An 18,453-nucleotide genomic window follows, 5' to 3' on the forward strand; every position below is an offset into this window, starting at 1 on the left:
AATACATCAAAGGGGTAAATAAGGTTCAGGAAGGCAGTTTTTTCAATATGAAACCAAAATCAAGTACGTGGGGACATGACCTTACACTAACTGGAGGAAAATTCAAAACGAGTCAAAAGCCCCGTACACACGTACTGAATGTCGGGCGAACGATCGGCCGTCTTTTGTCCAGTGCTGTCCTGTCGGCTGAAAACTGCAAAAGACTGCACATGAATTTTGTCGGCCAACAACAGCCGACTGCAGAAGTGATGTCATGTGATGGTTAACTTTCCGTGTCTTTTTTCTTTTCTGAGCATGCCCAGTCTTGCTAATCGGCTGTTTGTCGGCCAAATTCTGTACTGACTGGCGAACAATCGGCCGTTCTGGTGTTGGCCAACAAAAATTTTAATGCCTGCACACCCGATTCTGTTCGGCCGGTTGTCGGAAGCATCATACTAACAAGCCGACAATCGGCTGATCGCTCGGCGGCCGAATATTTACGGCCGACAATCGCTACGTGTGTACGGGGCTTTAGAAAGAATTATTTTACTGAAAGGGTAGTTGATGCTTGAAATGAATTTCCAGCAGAGGTAGTGAAACAGTCAACTGTAAATGGCTTCAAACATGCTTAGGACAAATATAGATCTATACTCAGACAATAAAGTTAGTGAAAAAAAAAAAAAAAATGGACAGACTCTCGTCTTTTTCTGCGGTCACCTTTCTATGTTTCTAACTCCAAGATAAGCACATATTGTCTAAATACAAGAGTCCTGTGTATTCTTCCTTGAATCTTGCAGTACTTTGTGTATTTCTTCCAGATCTGTGCAGTAATCCAGTGTGAGACTTTCCCTCTGTGCAGGAACTTCCTGTAATAAAGACCGCTCCCTGCTGCTCACTCTCCTTGTGCAGGGTGACTGGTCTTGTCTCCACCCCCCTCCTGTAGTTTTCTGCAGGCAGCCTATAGTGGGTGGGGCCTTCTGGGTCCCTCCCACAGCTCTCTGCACAGGCTATGTACAGCACAGTGATGATGTCGCTATTACTTTGTAATAACTGTATTTACAAAGGCATTTGATGCACAAGTGGATTTACATCCTTTAATGGCTTTTAAGGACTATATATAAAAAGAAAGTTGTTGTGGTCAGAGTTCAGCTTTCGGGTATTCTGGCATTGTAGCAGGAAATGAGTGTCACTGCTAAACCAGGTTAAAACCCAGCTGAACCATCTGGGCCCACAGTCTTACTATCCAATTAGCATGATCTCCCTACTTACATATAGCTAGAAATAAGGACTTTTTTTTGTAATTGACATAGATGTATCCAGTTTTATTGTTTGCGTTCTTATTGGTCAGACTGTTCTAACTTCCTGTGTGGACACAGAGACAGGAAGTGAGGTGGGATCTACCAGTAAGGACATAGACATGAAAACTCCTTACAGAGATTTTAGCTCTTTCCTATGCGATCATGGCTGAGGTTGCATTTTAAAAACCCCCGACAGGTCAGGTTCCCTTTAACTTTCCTCAGCCATGACTAAGGGGCCTCTTAGCCCAAAGTGGATAAGCATATTATGGGATTTTTACATAGATAACATAAATCTAGCCTTTTAATGGAATAACGCTGCCTTTTGTGTACCCACTGTGGGCACAAAGGAAGAGCCATGAATTTAGGATAGGGTGACCAGACGTCCCTGGTTTCTGGGGACAGTCCCTGGACTTAGAACACTGTCCCCGGACCAAGTCTATCCCCGGTTTTGTCCCCGGATTCGATTTGAACAGTGCAGAATTAAAAAGAGAAATTCTGAATTTCACACCCCCTGTGCCGCTGCTCCTACTAGCTCAGGGGGGTGTATTTTTTTCCATTATCCATGCCTCTCTCTGATGATCATGTGCTGGTTGGACCAGAGGGACAAATTCTTCAGTTTCAGGCGCATGCCCATTCCACTCCCGCTCAAATGTTCTTCTGCCTTGGCTCAAGTCCCAGCCAGCCTGCCTGCCTATCTGTCTTCCCTGGCGGACTGATCTTCCCCTGCTCAGCTCCGCTCCTCAACCAGTAGTAGTGGGGGCCCGGACAGCGAGACTTGAGAAGCTGTGAGGTGGGCATCGGCGGTGACAGTCAGAGAGAGACAGCTGAGCTCAACTGACAGTGTCCAGCGGCAGGAAGGGAGGGGATGCGGATCCCATTGTGGGGCTGCCAGTGCCTTCAAGGCCTCAACACAGGTGGGCTTTGGGGGTGTCTGTGAAAAGACTACATTGCACTGTGCCTGTCTCTCTGGCGTCATGGATGGTATCATAACTCACAGGCACGGGCGCTCTATCATGGCTCTGGCTGGCAGTGCACTCTCACAGTGTGTCACATGACATGGCTGCTTATTGGTCATAATTTAACAAAATCAGCACCCAGCAGCCATGTCATGTGACACAATGTGACAAAACCAGCCAGAGCCATGATAGAGCGCCCCCTGCCTGTGTGTTATCATAATGTTGACGATCTTAACCAGTTGCTGACCTCCCCATAGCAGATTTACTGCTACAGGGCGGTCGCACTGGGCAGGATCATGTGTGTTTGTATATGCGTGATCCTGCATTTCCAGGTATCTGAGCCGATCAGCGGGTCCGGCGCACTTGATGTCTGCCAGTACCAGCCGATCGTTCTGTACACAGGGAGAACGGCAGGCGGTCTTTCAATATGGAAGACATTAATCCTATGTTCCTGCAAAGCATGAGACATAGGGCTCCTTCAACCAGGATAGGAAACACATTAACCCCAACCGGATAAAAGGCGGTCATCTAGACCTCCCCCTTCAGTATTTATCGAGAATTGATATCCCTGCAAACATATGCATAACACAAGATATCACCGGGTGGGAATACCGCTGTCCTGAAAGACTCTCAGAAAAGGAGTTACCGGTAAGTCTAACTCAGCTTTTCTCAAGTCGTCTTCCAGAACAGCCCATGAGACGATGAGCCAGAACTTACCAGTCTAGGGAAGGACCACTGCCTGGAGGACCTTTCGGTCAAACGCTTGCTCCTGGAAAGAGAGGAGGGCCAGGTGATAATGTTTAACCAAGGTAGAAAAAATAGACCAGGGGGCTGCCTTACATATTTGTTCCGGTGAGGCTCCAGCCCTTTTAGCCCAGGACGCAGACAAGGGTGGGAAACATTCATAACTCTATATGCTTCAGCAGTTGTCTGCTTTATCCACCAGGCTATGGTGGGCTTAGAGGCTCCATTACCCTTGTGTGTCCCTGAAAAAAAAGTACAAATAAGGAATCCGATTTCCTAGAGGTTTTGGTTACCTCTAGGTAGGCAAGAGGAACCCTTCTCACATCCAAAAAATTAAAATCCCTCTCTCTCATTTTTAGGAAAATTACAAAAATGTTGGTAGCACAATATCCTCAGACCTTTGAAAGGAAGTGGCTACCTTTGGCAAAAACCCCAGGTTGGTTTTTAACACCACTCAAAAATTGTACGTAAAGGCTCCCTAACAGAGAGCCTGCATTTTGCTGACCCTGCGAGCTGACGTAACTGCAACCAGGAATTTTGTTTTTAGCGTGAGCAATTTCACTGAAAAATCCCTCGGGGGCTCGAAGGGAACAATGACTAAAGCTTAAAGAACTAGAGACAGGTCCCAAGTAGGACATGCTCTGACAACCACTGGTTTTGACCTTGCAATTGCCTTGCTATAACATAACATGATTTTCCAAAAGGGAGTACTGGAGGAAAACACTAATGGCCGCAGCCTGAACCTTTAAAGTACTAAGGGAAAGACCCTTGTCGGTACCCTCTTGAAAAATTCCAGAATAGAGGGAACATCGTGAGAAAATCTTTGATTTTCAAACAACCAAGAGTTACATTTCTTCCAACTCCTGGAGTATATAGCTCTTGTGACAGGCTTCCAGCAATTAACAAGGGTTTTGACAACCTTGTCTAAGAACCCCTGGGAGCTTAGTATCTGTTCTTCAGATACCAAGCTGTTAAGTTTAATGATGCCACCTGAGGATGAGATACCGGACCCTGAGACAATAGGTCCTGTCTCATAGGCAGAGTCACTGGAGGTTTCGAGGCTAGGGCCTGCAGGAGTGAAAACCACGGCCTTTTGGTCCAAAAGGGGGCTATCAGGTTCAGAAACTTCCGGAGGACATCTGGGATTAGTCTGAAAGGAGGGAATGCGTAGCAGAGGCTAAATGACCAGGGATTCGCAAAAGCATTGATCCCCAGAGGCTGATCCCTCGGACTCCAAAGACATGCTGGTAGATTAATTGGATCCTGTACAAAAAAAAAAAAAATGCGCCCTACTGTGTATGTATGTGAGTTAGGGACCTTAGATTGTAAGCTCCTTGAGGGCAGGGACTGATTTAAATGTACAATGTATATGTAAAGCGCTGCATAAATTGACAGTGCTATACAAGTACCTGAAATAAATAAAATAAATAAATTCAGGGAAAATAATCTTTCTGTATTGCCGTTTGATCATGTTGCAAAAAGGTCCACCTCTGGGGAACCCCACCTGCTGGCAATCGCCACAAAAATTTCTGATTTGAGGAACCAATTGTCCCGACACATCTGGTAGTGGCTGAGGTAATCTGCCAAGCAATTCTGAGTCCCTTTTAGGTGAGATGCTGAAATGTAGGCTAGATTCACCTCGGCCCAAAATAAAATATTTTGGGCTGTGAATTGCAAAGTCCGACTTTTCGTGCCCCCATTCGTTTAGATACACTACTGTTGCAATGTTGTTGGACCTAATCTGCAGATGGTGACCGTTGACCTCACCATGAAATATTTCTAAGACCCTCTGCACTGCCAGAAGCTCCCTTTGATTTGATGATACTCTTGCTTCCATCGGGGACCATTTTTCTCATTGTGTCGATGGGCTCTCCGTCAATAAGAGCTTGCTTCCGTCGTTATTCTCTAAGATACTGGAATGACCCATTCCAGCCCTCTGGTCAGGGGAAGTGGCGACCACCACCACATGGGGTTCTCTTTACCTTAGAGGGTATTCGTACCTTCAGTTCCAAAGAGCCTGTAGACTCGTCCCAGTTCCTTAGAAGGAACAACTGAAGAGGACGTTGACGGAACCTCGCCAAAGGCATAGCCGGAAAGCAAGAGGTCATAAGGCCTACGGCTCTTGAGACCACTCTGAGCGAGACCCACTGGTTGGTTTGCAAGGCCAATGCCATCTGAGTTGTTTTTGAAACTTTTTCCCCTGGAAGGAAAATCTTTTGATCCGGTGAGGAAATCTCATACCCATGATATGTCACTCTTTGGGAAGGATTCAAAGAAAATTTCTCTTTATTAATTATCTAGCCTAGCGACAGGAGGAACTCCTGAACAATTTGGAGATCCTTTTCTAGTTTTGGACATAACTCTGCCACTACTAGGAGGTCATCCAAGTAGGGGACGATCATAATTAATTTTTGTCTTAAGAGGGCAAATGCTTCGCCAAGGACCTTTGTAAAGATGCGTGGGGCCAATTACAACCTGAAGGGCAGCGCTTGGAACTGAAAATGATGGATCTCCGATCCCAATTTTACTGCTAGTTGTAAAAATCTTTGGCATGCTGGGTAAATAGGAATGTGCAAATAAGCTTCTTAAGTCCAGCGTTGTCATAAAGCACCCCGGGTAAAGCAGATTCCTTATGGAAAATATTGATTCAATGCGAAAGTGTTTGTATTTGATTGAGTGATTTAGAGAATGAAGGTTCAATATCAGGCGATATTTCCCTAAGGGCTTTTTTATCACAAAGATATGGGTAAAAACCCCTGTTCTGCTCTGTCCTCGGAACCGGGACAAGTTCTGATCTACCAAGTCTCCTATCTGGAGATCCAAGGCAGTTGCTTTTACTCGATCTCTGGGCAGGCTGGTGACTAAAAATCTCTCTGGTGGCTGGGAATGGAATTCCAGTCTGTGCCCCTTGGTCACCAGATCCAAAATAAAAGAGCTTAAAGTGATCGCCATCCACTGTGGAAGAAAGTCCCTTAATCTTTCTCCCACTCTGCGACAGGAGTCATTGTAGTTTGGCGGGCTGTTGAGGAGGATTAAACAAGATCCCCCCCCCCCCCCCAACCTCTGCCTTTGTGGCCTGTCCAATGCCTCTTGGGTCTGTCCCCCTGCCCTCGAAAAAATTTTCAGGGAGTCAGTTTCTTTTTTTTCCCCTGGAAACTACTTCTGTCAGCCGTATGCTCGAGAGCTTCTCGTAACCTGGGGCCAAAGAGATGATCGCCTGTTAGGGGGGAAGAGCATACAGACGCAATGTAGAAGAGGGGGTCTCCTGATCATGTCCTAAACCAAAGACTCCTTCTGCCCGAATTGATCAAGGCCGAGGTCCTAGCTGCCATCCTAACGGACTCAGAGGAGGAATCAGCCAGAAAACCTACCACTTGGGAAAGTGGGAAAGATTTAACGATCTGATCCCTTGCTGTCCCAGCAGAGAGGTGAGTCTGTATCTGTGAAAGCAATAACTCAAGGTTTCTGGCTACACAAGTAGACGCTAAGGCCAGTTTAGAACCGATAATGGATGCCTCCCAGGCCCTGTGCAAAACGATATCGCCTCGCTTATCCATGGGCTTCTCTAACCGTAGCCATGTCATTAAAGGCTAGATCAAAATTCCCTGGAAATTTTTGAAAAAGGCACATCCACCTTAGGATACTTGTTTCAAGTCTGCGCCGTGTCCTCATCAAAAGGAAACCTCCTTTTCAGGTTGCTGGAAAAAAATGGTTTCCTCTCAGAAATCTCCCATTCTAATTTAATTGTATCTAGAAGGGAGCTGTGCACAGGAAAAACCCTGGCCTTTTATGCATTCCTTCATACTTAAGATCGTGTTTTGACAATTGCCCCTTCTCCTCTTCAATTTCAAGAGTGACATGGGTAGCTTTTAACAAATCATCAACATCTTCTAGTGATAACTTATACCTGGAGCCCCTGACAGATTACCTATCTTTAGGCTCCCCCCCCCCCCCCAATCCTGATTCTTCCTGGGAGGAATGGGGAGACTTAGTCTCCTCTCTGGATTCTCACTTTCCGCATCCTGCGGCGGAACTCCAGCCAAAACTGAGGTCCTATCTGAGGCCTGACTCTGAGTGGGAGTCTTCATCTTGTCAATCAGGGTTTTGAAAAATCTAAAGGTAGAGGAAAGCTCATATTTGACAAGATACAGCTGTGTCATCTTTCACTAAGTTGTCTTTGTACGTGTGGCAAACCACTTAGCTCCATGAGGAGTTTAGCTTTGCCCCGCAGACTGCACATTTCCTCTTGGGTGGTTGCCCCTGGACCTTGTCCTGAGCCTTGGCCTGCAATCAGAATACAAAAAAAAGACCCAGTTTGAGAATCAGGCCACCCAGTTCTCCAAACACACCCCAGTTCAGGAGAGGAAAGGTGCCCCCTTCACCAAGTGATGGAGGAGGAAAAGCCCCACAGGATGTGCAAGAGGGAAGAGTCCCCAGGCTTACCTAAGAGATGCTGGTGCCAGAGCCTGCATCTGCTGTCTGAGAGTCCATCCTGTTCTTCTTTGTGTTCCACAGCCTCTGCTGGGTGTCACAATCTACACTAACCGCCCAGTAATCTCCTGTTCACACCTTTAAGGAGTCTGGAACCAGCGTCTCCGGCGCCCACTGATAATGTCATTGCAACTGGAAATAACGCTACGCCACTTCCTCTGGGCCAGTTTGGAACGCAGGAGCTCCGCCCCTTCCACCTTACAGGCCCTGCAATCGGCAAAAGCACTCTCCTCCCCCCTGCTCAGCCAGCCATGCTGCCAGCAGGGATGCTGCCATTCCCGGATACGGACCATCCGACACAGCCATCCCTCCTGCTTATCCTGACATCACCAGCGGTCTTGGCCCTCCCCAGGCACTGAGGACAGGAGATAAGCAGCCACCACCAACACTACATGTATGAGGTATCGCACTGGGCAGGAGAAGGCTGCATAGGATTCTCTACCAAGTCTCCATAGGACAGACCATGAGACACAAAGAGCCAGGTTCCAGGAACATGTTAACTCCCTGGAGCGGAACACTAATACTGAAGGGGGAGGCCTAGAGGAACGTCTTTTATCTGGTGGGGTTAATGTGTTTCCTGTCCTAGTAGGAGGAGCCCTAGGTCTCTTGGGCTGTCCTGGAAAACGACTTGAAAAAAAATCTCTGCCATAAAAGCAGCTATGTGCATCAAGTAGGAGCAGAATAGCAAAAGAGCTAAAGATATCACTTACTCCATTACTGTTGTGCTCCAGTACTTGGTCATGTGATTTGAAGCCACCATGTTTTACCATATTACCCGCATCAGTTTTACATTTTGGGCACGACTATCACAATACTTTTCTGAGGTCAGCGTCCCAGTGTAGTCCCCCATGGATCAACAAAGTCTTATGTGGACTTGCACAGTCCTGAGAGTGTTGGACCTGCACCAGATTCAGAGAAGTGCTCAGAGTGACAGCAAGTGGATGACACCGTGCAAACAGCAATACGAAAGGAAGTCACTAGCACTTCAAAATGGGTTGTAAACTTTGTTTTTAGGAACAGATAGGGAAAAACGTACTAAAATGGGTGCATACAGAATCTGGTGCAGCTGATAGGAATTTAGTGCAGCTGTGCATAGTAACCTGCTTTTAATGTCAGCTTAAAACTATGCACAGCTGCACTAGTTTTAGTAAATGTCACATGACATAGGTCAGGTTGCCAATGTTTTTGGGTCTTAAAGGATCCCCTGCCTAAGGGAGACTTGGGTCAATGAGTCACTGAGGAAATAGACCCCGTGGGGCCCTGAAATGTTGGCAATCTGACCTATATGACATTATGGGGTTGATTTACTAAAACCAGAGTGTGCAAAATCTGGTGCGGTTCTGCACAGAAGTCAGCTTCCAGTTTTTTTTTTTCCTTCAAATCGTCATTGAACAAGCTGAAGTTATAAGCTGATCGGCTACCATGCACTACTGCACCAGATTCTGGACTCTCCACTTTTAGAAAATCAACCCCAGTGTATTCTTTTTAACCACTTGCCTACTGGGCACTTATACCCCCTTCCTGCCCATTTTCAAGCTTTCTGCGCTCTCACACTTTGAATGACAATTGCGCGGTCATGCTACACTGCACCCATATGACATTTTTATCAATTTTTTCACACAAATAGAGCTTTCTTTTGGTGGTATTTAATAACCTCTGGGTTTTTTATTTCTTACAAAAACAAAAAAAGAAAAGACAGAAAATTTTGAAAAAAAAAAAAAAAGTTTCTTATTTTCTGTGAGTAAATTTTGAAAATAAATACAATTTTCCCCTTCACTGATGTGCGCTGATGAGGCGGCACTGATGAAGTGGCACTTATGGGCACTGATGAGGTGGCACTTATGAGGAGGTACTAATATGCCACACTGATAGGTGGCACTGCTGGGCACTGAGAGGTGGCACTGATGGATACTGACAGGTGGCACTGATGGGCAGCACCATCAGTGCCCACACTCAGTGCCCATAGTGCTGCTAGTCAGTGCCCATCAGTGCCTAGATGAGCAGGCACTGACTGGCAGCACTATGGGCACTGTGGGCAGTTATGGCATTTATTTTCCTCTTGTATAATCAGGGCACTGGTGATCAGTGCCCTGATTACATTCCTCTGTGTCCCCTTACCGCTGATCGGCTCTCCTCTTCCTCACACTGCAGTCTCTGTGTGAGGAAGAGAGCTGGCAATGAGAGATGATCTCATATGTTTACATTTGAGATCATCTCTCATTGCACGGTCCGATCACGTGGTAAATGGCCGCTGTGATTGGCCATTCACCACGATCTGTGATTGGCTGTGTCCAAGGGACACGGATGACAAAGATTTTCCCCGATGTGCGGGGAGCCTGTCACTTGGAGGCCGTTTAAAGACAGCCTCCCGGAAATTAGAGCCCGCGCTGTAGCCATCTTTCGGCTATAGCGCGGGCGGAAGGTGGTTAAAATTTTGGAAATGCATTATTGAAGTGCTGGTTACTTCCTTCCATACTTAACAGATCTAGAACACATGATCTGCAACCGGAGTGTTAAGGGACCAAACCGCAAGTAGCAACTTTACTACCCCTAGCCTGCCTTCCTCCAGCCTTTAAACCCCTACATGGGCCTTATGCTCTGGCCTGGGTCTCGCTTCCTCAGTTCCCATCTGGACATACTGCTGGACAACTCGCAGCCTCACTGACAGTCTACATTTAATTGAAAGTTTTATTCTTGGTTACATTCTCTTCCCCCCCCCCCCCTTTTTTTTACAGATACAGTATCACTCATGTATATATATTCCTTCCAGACATTGTGACCAAGCCTGCACCTGATGAAGTGAATTTATTTCACGAAATGTGTTGAGCATTAGAAGGCAACCTACAACTACAAGCTCTACCATACATTCCATCATCTGTTTCCGAAAATTATTTACATCAATCATGTTATTTTATTAATTATATTTTTTTATGTACTGAATTATTATTTCAACACTTCGATTATCATGTATTGTTTTATTATACAATTTATCAACTCTTTTCATATGTGTTTTCTACTCCGATATACTGTTGTTACCCGCTACGGATCTGTTAATAAACGCATCATGTTAATTTACTTTCTTTGTGCTTACCAGCACAGGTTCTTGTAGCATCATTATTACTATTATTCACTGGGCGCACCTCATATAAAGTCCCAACCTTTTTGAACACCATGTGTTCCCATTAATGCATATAGGGATGGAGACTCGTGCAATTGAGTCCCGTGATTTCCTTACCCCCCCCCCCTCTTTTTATTACGTGAATTAAAGTTTATTAAATAAATAAAACCAAGGATGGCTAACACGTTACCACTTGTGAGCAGGTGGCAGTGAGGGCATTGTAGGATGGTGAATGCCACTGGCCACTTTGAGGTAATCCAACGCTCAGAGATGTGAAGATGTCCAAAGCACCGGATTTCCTGTGGAAGGAAGGATCCTGGCAGATCGCTGCTGGCGCGTGAACCAGCCATGTTGTGGGACCACCTAGGGTTGCGTGGTGCCTGGAAGTGATGTTTATCGGTGGAACAAGGCCACATCTGATCCAGCCTCATTCCACCGAGTGATGTCACTTCCTGGCACCATGCCCTCTGCGGTCCCACAACACGGCCGGCGGCAAGCCAGGATTCGCCCTTCCTTCCACAGGGAATCCGGTGCTTTGGAAACCTTCACATCTCTGAGAGGCACTAGCTTTGGATTACCTCGAAGTGGCCAGTGGCATTCACCATCTTACAATGCCCTCACTGCCACCCGCACACAAGTGGTAACGTGTTAGCTATCCTTTGTTTTATTTATTTAACAGACAAACTTTCATTTATGGTTTGCTACCTGTGGATTTTCTTTTGACACCTGATTGACACTCCTAAGCGCTGTCCAATTTTAGTGTTTATTCCATTGCATTTACATCCTATGCTTGGGACCGGCAGCACAAGGACTGTTTAGTTTGGACATTCCAGGGTCTCATTGGTCAACTTCCTGCAGGGAGTTTGATTTTCAGCGCTTGGACTTTTTTGTATATAGAAAAGTTTTGCCTTTAGTTACACTTTGAACTAAAGCTTTTAGGTGAATTGAACCTTTAAACATTTTTTGTTCACAAAAGTGGATATGTGATTTTTTTTGCAGTGTTAACACAGTGAGACCAAGTATAAACGAACAGTGAAATTGAATATAGACACAAGCTATGTCTGCTAGGATGAACAGTAAAGTTTTTATTTATTAAATAGGATGGTGTGATTCAATTATGCAATAATTACTTCTCCACATTACTGGAATATTGTAGATAAAAGCATGGAAAAAACAGCATTGTCTTGTCTGAGGTGGAAACAATGAATGATGAAAATCCAGAACACATCACATAGGTTCTGAAGATGTCCTAATAAAAGCAGCAGCAGGTTAAGTGGTTTCTACCACGACACAAAGTGGGGCTCTTCTTCTATTAGTTCAGCCAGTGTCGGGGGGGCATTAAGGTTTACAGCGTTGGACAAATCGTGGGTACAGGCACACGTCTCGGATGTGGTGTCTGTTCAGGATCCAAGTAAGAAACCTCTCCAACCCCAAACCGTAGCCTCCGTGAGGACATGTGCCGTATTTACGCTGTGGAAGAAAGAGCAATGATTTAATATAACAAATGTACATGACCCCAAAGTTACATGTAGAGCTTATTGTAAACCTAAAGCCTTAGGGGAGCAATATGCTATACAAGAAAGATACCGGACCACTTTCACCCCCTTCCTGACCAGGACAATTTTCAGCTTTCAGAGCTGTCGCACATTGAATTGCAATTGTGCAGTCATGCAAATCTGTACTCAAATGAAATTTCTATTATTTTTTTCACACAAAATGTTTTTTTCTTCTTCAGTTATAACATTTTGAAAATAATCGTTCTTCAAAAATTTGGGCCAAAATGTATTCTGCTGCATTCCTTTAATGAAAATAACCCAAATCAGTTGGGTAGCAAAGTTGGAGTCCGCAAACTATGGTATGTGTGTGTGTGTATATATATATATATGAAAATTGATCGCTCATGATGTACTAACAACCTATTTCTTGAAGCCCACAAATGCCAGGACAGTACAAATATCCCCCCAAATTACCACTTTTCTGGAGAGTAGACAGTCCAAGGTATTTAGTAAGAGGCATGGCAAGTTTTTTTAAGGTGTCATTTTTAGTCATAAATTTTGGAAAATAAAAAGTTATTTTTTTTTTTTGATTCTTTAAACATACACAGGGGCAGTAGTGTCATTATAACTGGCGTGGAGGTGATCAGCAGCACTGACTGATGACAGAATGTAAAAATTAAAATAAAAATCATAATTTTTCTAAAAAAATTTTGTTTTTCTTTTCTTTACGGTTTTTTTTTTCTACATACAGTGACACCACAGTATTATTTTCTTATAACTGTGAATTTTATAAGTAATCATTATTTCTGAATGAAAACTATTCATTCAGTATTTACTATTGTGGTTAGCTGTGATTGGCTTCAGTGATCACATGGTACTGGCAGCTGGCCGGTACAGTGATCTGTCAGGGGCTGTGTCCAGTGGACAAGGCAGGTGGCAGATTGCTCCAGAGCGTGGCCCGATCCGGAGTGGACATCATAGGATGTCTTCCTGGGATAATAGGGCTTCTGCTCGGCCGTCATATTACAATAGGCCGGGCGGCAGGGGGTTAAACACAGTGTACATTACTACTTCTACCTCTTATTCTTTTTAGGCCACACCAAATTATCCTAAATTTAGTCTAGGGGCAGTATAGAGCCATTAAAATGTGAACCTATTTAATGTACTCATCACATCAGTGATGTTCTGTAGTGCTGTATTGGCACTTTCCCACTGCAAGTACCAGCTCGGCTCCACTCGGCCCTGCTTGGCTAGGTTTGGTTTTCCACTGCATGGTACGGTGTTGGAACGGTTTGGTACGGTTTGCTTTTCCACTAAAGTAAAGTGGGTGGGATAACAACGATTCTCTGACCAATCAGTGGCTAGTAGTGACAAACAGTCAAGGCTGGATGCAAAGGATTGTGGGATATGGTATCAGTACGGCCCTCTTGGAACCACAACCGAGGTGGTACTGTTTAAGCGAGCCGTACCGTTCGGTTCCATGTAGTGGAAAAGCGCCGCCGTACCGTACCGAACCGTTCCAACACTGTACCATGCGGTACCATGGAGTGGAAAAGAGCAAAAGCGAGCCGAACCGTTCGGTTCCATGCAGTGGAAAAGCGCCATATGACAGCTGTGCCTGTCATCCCTCACTCATCCGCCAGCTAAATTGCCAATGCTGCTACTGTAACCAGTAATCATACAATAACATACAAGGCTAGAAAAGGCTTCAAACAACCTATATAGCCAAAAGTACATGGGCACCCCTCTAAATTACTGAGCTCAAATGTTTCCAGTGAAGGGTGCTGTTAACTCTTACAAAGCCATTTTAGACAATAGATAAAAACAGGTATATACTGCGCTAGATCAAAGAAAAATAGTGTTTTGATATTACCAGCTGCTGGCATAAGAAAGTTGTTGTACCTCAACCCAGTAGAATGAAAACAAGAGTATGCAGCGCTTGGTGGAAAACACAAAAAAATGAGCAATCTATATTAGGTACATCCCCTGATGATGTCATATTTTGATGAAACCGGTAGGGGACCGGTGATCGTCTGCTTTATGCACACCCTTTAGTGTCCTGTTACTTCACTCAGGAGACCGGGCTGCAGCTACCGCACATTTCATCAGGAGATCCCCGCAAGACCATAACTTGATGCCTATATGTCGTGATTCACATGTGAGTGTAAAATCTACTTCTTATTAAAGTAATATCTTGAACATATTACACCATGCGAGGTCTCTTTTTCCTACATGTGACATGACTATATGTCCCCACGAGAGGATATTGTTTGATGGTACTAAGGCAGTTCTTTGCTGGAGGTGATCCTTTACATGTACAAGAATCGAGGAGTGCTGTGGAGTGTGAGGAGCCCTTGTTGCAAGCGCTATATGATCTCTGTCATGGGGATCATATAAGTCTGGTAAGAGGCTATCACTTTGGGTGTTTTGGTGAAGGTCACATCTATTCAACACACTACCTGAGCTTCCTGTTGGACGTTTTTCCTCTCCACGGACTCTTCTTTCACTGTTTTTCTAGTGTACATTGATATATTGTGACACTATGTACCTAATATAGATTGCTCATTTTTTTGTGTTTTCCACCAAGCGCTGCATACTCTTGTTTTCATTTTAGACAATACTGCTCTTCTAACCTCGTGGAAATCCATTTTCTGTTCCAGAACGACTGCACCAGGTTCATAAAGACATGGTTTGGGCGAGACTGGTGTGGAGAAAGTCAAGTGGTCTGCACAGATCCCTGACCTCAACCCTACTGAATACCTTTGAAATAAATTAGAATGTGAGCCAGGTTTTCTCATCCAACATCAGTACCAGAGCTCACAAGTGCTCTTTTAGCTGAATGAGCACAAATTCTCACAGACATTCTCCAGTTTTGTGGAAAGGCTCCCCCACAATAGTGGAGGCTGTTATAGCTGAAAAGAGATGGGGTAGGGGGGCAACTCCATATTAATGCCCATTGTCCTGGAATGGGATATCCAACAAGATTATATAGGTGGGATGGTCAGGTGCCCACAAACTTTTGCCCATTTAGGGCTCATTCACACGTGTTGCACTCCTTATTAATAGGTTATCATTGGTGTTGTAACAGTGCATGGCACCACCTTTTACAATGCACTGTTACAACGCATCGCACAGTTACTTTTTTTTTTTTTTTTAAACTATTAAAATGATCTCACAAAAAGACATTTCATTCAAATCTATGTAAAACAGCACTCCATAACGCAGTGACGTGGGGTGTCGTGCTGTTTAAAAATACAAACATGCGGCATTTTTATTTAAATGCACACTACTACAACTGTATGGTGTGGCCAGTGCACAGGGAAAAATTGTTTTCTATGTGCCCATGCATTGAGTCTGCCTGATCTATGCAGATCAACACAGCTCAATGCAACTGGTGTGAAGAAGCCCTTCTAGTATATCAAAACCTTTATGTGCAGCATGGCCAGATGCACGGCCTATTACCTCTACTTTTCTTTTAACCACTTAAGCCCCGGAAGATTTTACCCCCTTCCTGACCAGGGAGTATTTTGCGATTCGGCACTGCGTGACTTTAACGGACAATTGCGCGGTCGTGCGACGCTGTACCTAAACGAATTTGACGTCCTTTTTTTCCCACAAACAGAGCTTTCTTTTGGTGGTATTTGATCACCTGTGCGATTTTTTGATCATGCGCTATAAACAAAAAAAGAGCGTCAATTTTGCAAAAATAACAATATTTTTCACATTTTTTTATATGAAATTCCCCCCAAAAAAAAAGTAAAAATCAAAATTTTTTAAAATTTTCGGCCAATTTGTTTTATGCTACATATGTTTGGTAAAAAAAAAAAAAAAAAAAAAAAAAAAAAAAAAAAAAAAAAAAAAAAAATCGCAAAAAGCGTATTTTGATTGGTTTGCGCAAAAGTTATCGCGTTTACTAACAAAGGGAAAGATTGTCATTTTTGTTGTTTTTTTTTTTAACGCGTAATGGCGGCGATCTGCGATTTTTTTTGCGCTACTGCGACATTGGGGCGGACAGATCGGACCCTTGACTGACATTTGTGACACTTTTGGGGTTACCAGTGACATTTCTACAGTAATCAGTGCTATACATATGCACTGTTACTGTAAAAATACACTGGTTGTGAAGGGGTTAACTTTATTTGGAAGGGAGGGGCTGTGTGTATCCCTAGGGGCGTGCTTTCTACTGTGATTGGCTGTGGCTTGAGCTGTAAGGACACTGATCAACGGATCTACATACTAGATCCGTTTTATCAGTGTCTTTACAGCGAGGAGAATGACAGGCAGCTTGTTTACACAAGCTGCCTGACATTCTCCCTCTCCCCCGCCGATCGCCGAGTGGCCGGCGGACATCGGGTCCGCTGGTCACACGCGCGCGGGGGGTCCGTGACCACGCGGGAGCGCGCCTCCGGGGGCGCGCGCTCGCTCCCTAGACCCTCACAAGCTAGTGACGTAGCCCTACGTCACTTTGCCTGTGAGGGGCTGACTGCCGACGTAGATCGGCGTTAGGCAGTCGGCAAGTGGTTAACAGACGTATGATGGGTCCTCTTAAGTATCTATAATATGTTAAATAAATTTAAATAGGTTGCTAATTGTTATACCTGGTCAGTATACCAGTAATAGGGTGTAGAGTCAATTCCTTCTCTCTTGTACCCTTCCAGTAGCTCCTCGCTATCCCAGATACGCATGGAGCCTCCGACAATTTCACCAACGTTAGGCATTAGTACATCCACCTTTAAAAAACAAACAAAAAACGTGCATTAAAGGAAACCTGTACTGAGAGAAAAATGCTGGCTGCCATTTCTGTTAACATGCTAGCTGCCTGGCTGCCATGCTGCACCATAAGTATGAAGCAAGTGAAATCCGAACATCTGATCTGCTTGTTTGGTAAAACATCCACATCATGAAAGATTTATCCAAATGGTAGCCTGCTGTAAAGTTGTGAAATATTGGATTGCAGTCCATGTATACGTGGATTTAACCGATAAAGTAACAAATGTGGTAATTCGATGATTGAATGTGTCAGTTTATATAGTCCCCGTTTCAACATTTTGAATATCTGAAGCATGATCCAAAAGTTTGCATCAGGTGACAAAACTTCTAATCTACAACTGATGATGTACATTTTTTTTTTTTTTAAATCAAAACAACTTTGTGTACCGAAAAAAAAACAACACAAATTACAGACATCGAAAAACTGGCTGCAATGACAATATCAAACACAGTGGCATCGAGAATGCAAGAATACAATGCAATCAAGAAGACAAATAATCATAGTATACAAACAAAAAAAAAAAAAAAAAAAGGGAAGAAAAAAAAAAAAATGGAGCATATCAGAGAAAATTAAAACCACACAGCTGCCATAGAAGCTACACACCAGAGCCTAAGAAATGCAAGTAGTAGAAGAGTTCAACCACCTGTCCCAGACTTTATTGCATTTCCCAGGGCAGCCTCTATTAATATAAATTATTTTCTTATATGGGAGAGTATCATTAACTTCTTTAATCCAGGTCGCCAGAGTAGGTACAGCCTGCTGGATCCACACTTGAGCCAGGAGTTTACGGGCTAAAAAGAGCGTTTCTTGCAAAAATTTAACTGTGTGTTTGTCTAAATCCTCATCTGAAAAAAGCCCCAAAAGGCACATTCTGGGGTCGAGAGACACAGGAGCACCCATCCGATAGTGGAGGAACTGGACCACTTGTGCCCAATATCCCTGCACGCTCGGACATTGCCACAAGAGGTGATTAAACGTGCCAATCGACTGCAGACATTTAGGACACTGAGATGTCCGGGTAGAGCAAAATCGGGCCAGGCGTTCAGGGGTAAGGTAAGCACGATGAAGGATACAGGCTTGAGTGAAACGGTCAGACATTTTGGGGGAAACAGATTTGGCACATAGTAAGACATCTCCCCAATCCTCATCCGCAACCTCCCCAAGCAACGGCTCCCACCTAGTTTTTAAGTCATAAGCGAGCTTAGTGGCTGCAGGGGTCACCAGCATATCATACATCATCGTAATTAGTCGATGATGTGCATTTTTAATACATTTTAGCTCCTTCATTATGCCAAGGCAACTTAAGCAATTATGCAAAGTAACCTTTCAGCATTATCCTTGCTCTTGCTGTCCCTGGAAAGCTGGCATTGTAAATAAAGCATTTACTTGATACTCTGAATAGAATCTCAGATGAGACATTAGGAATGTTTTTCTCCCATAGACTCCAAGTCCACCTTAAAGGTAGATCACAATGTTCATACATGCATTGGGGGGACCTTTAATTAATTATTTTGCACAGCTGAGCGATTCTAAACAGGTGCAATGAGACAGATTATAGGAAAAGTTTGGCGGCAAGGTTAAAGCTTGATTCATTAAAGCT

General features: G+C 44.2%; 1 protein-coding gene across 1 annotated transcript in view; it reads right to left on the reverse strand.

Moving 5' to 3' along the window:
* Positions 1-11,752: 11,752 nt before the first annotated feature.
* The window catches only part of NARS1 (asparaginyl-tRNA synthetase 1), a 44,677-nt gene continuing 37,976 nt past the window's right edge, over positions 11,753-18,453 (reverse strand). The window contains exons 14-15 of the mRNA XM_082275323.1: positions 16,681-16,812; positions 11,753-12,056 (exon numbers count right to left, since the gene is read on the reverse strand). Of these exons, the coding sequence (XP_082131449.1) occupies positions 11,925-12,056; positions 16,681-16,812 (264 nt within the window). The 3' untranslated portion in view covers positions 11,753-11,924. The remainder of the gene's footprint in view (positions 12,057-16,680; positions 16,813-18,453) is intronic.

This window comes from Pelophylax lessonae, assembly GCF_965119305.1.
Source record: "Pelophylax lessonae genome assembly, chromosome: 1".
Classification (NCBI taxonomy): Eukaryota; Metazoa; Chordata; class Amphibia; order Anura; family Ranidae; genus Pelophylax; species Pelophylax lessonae.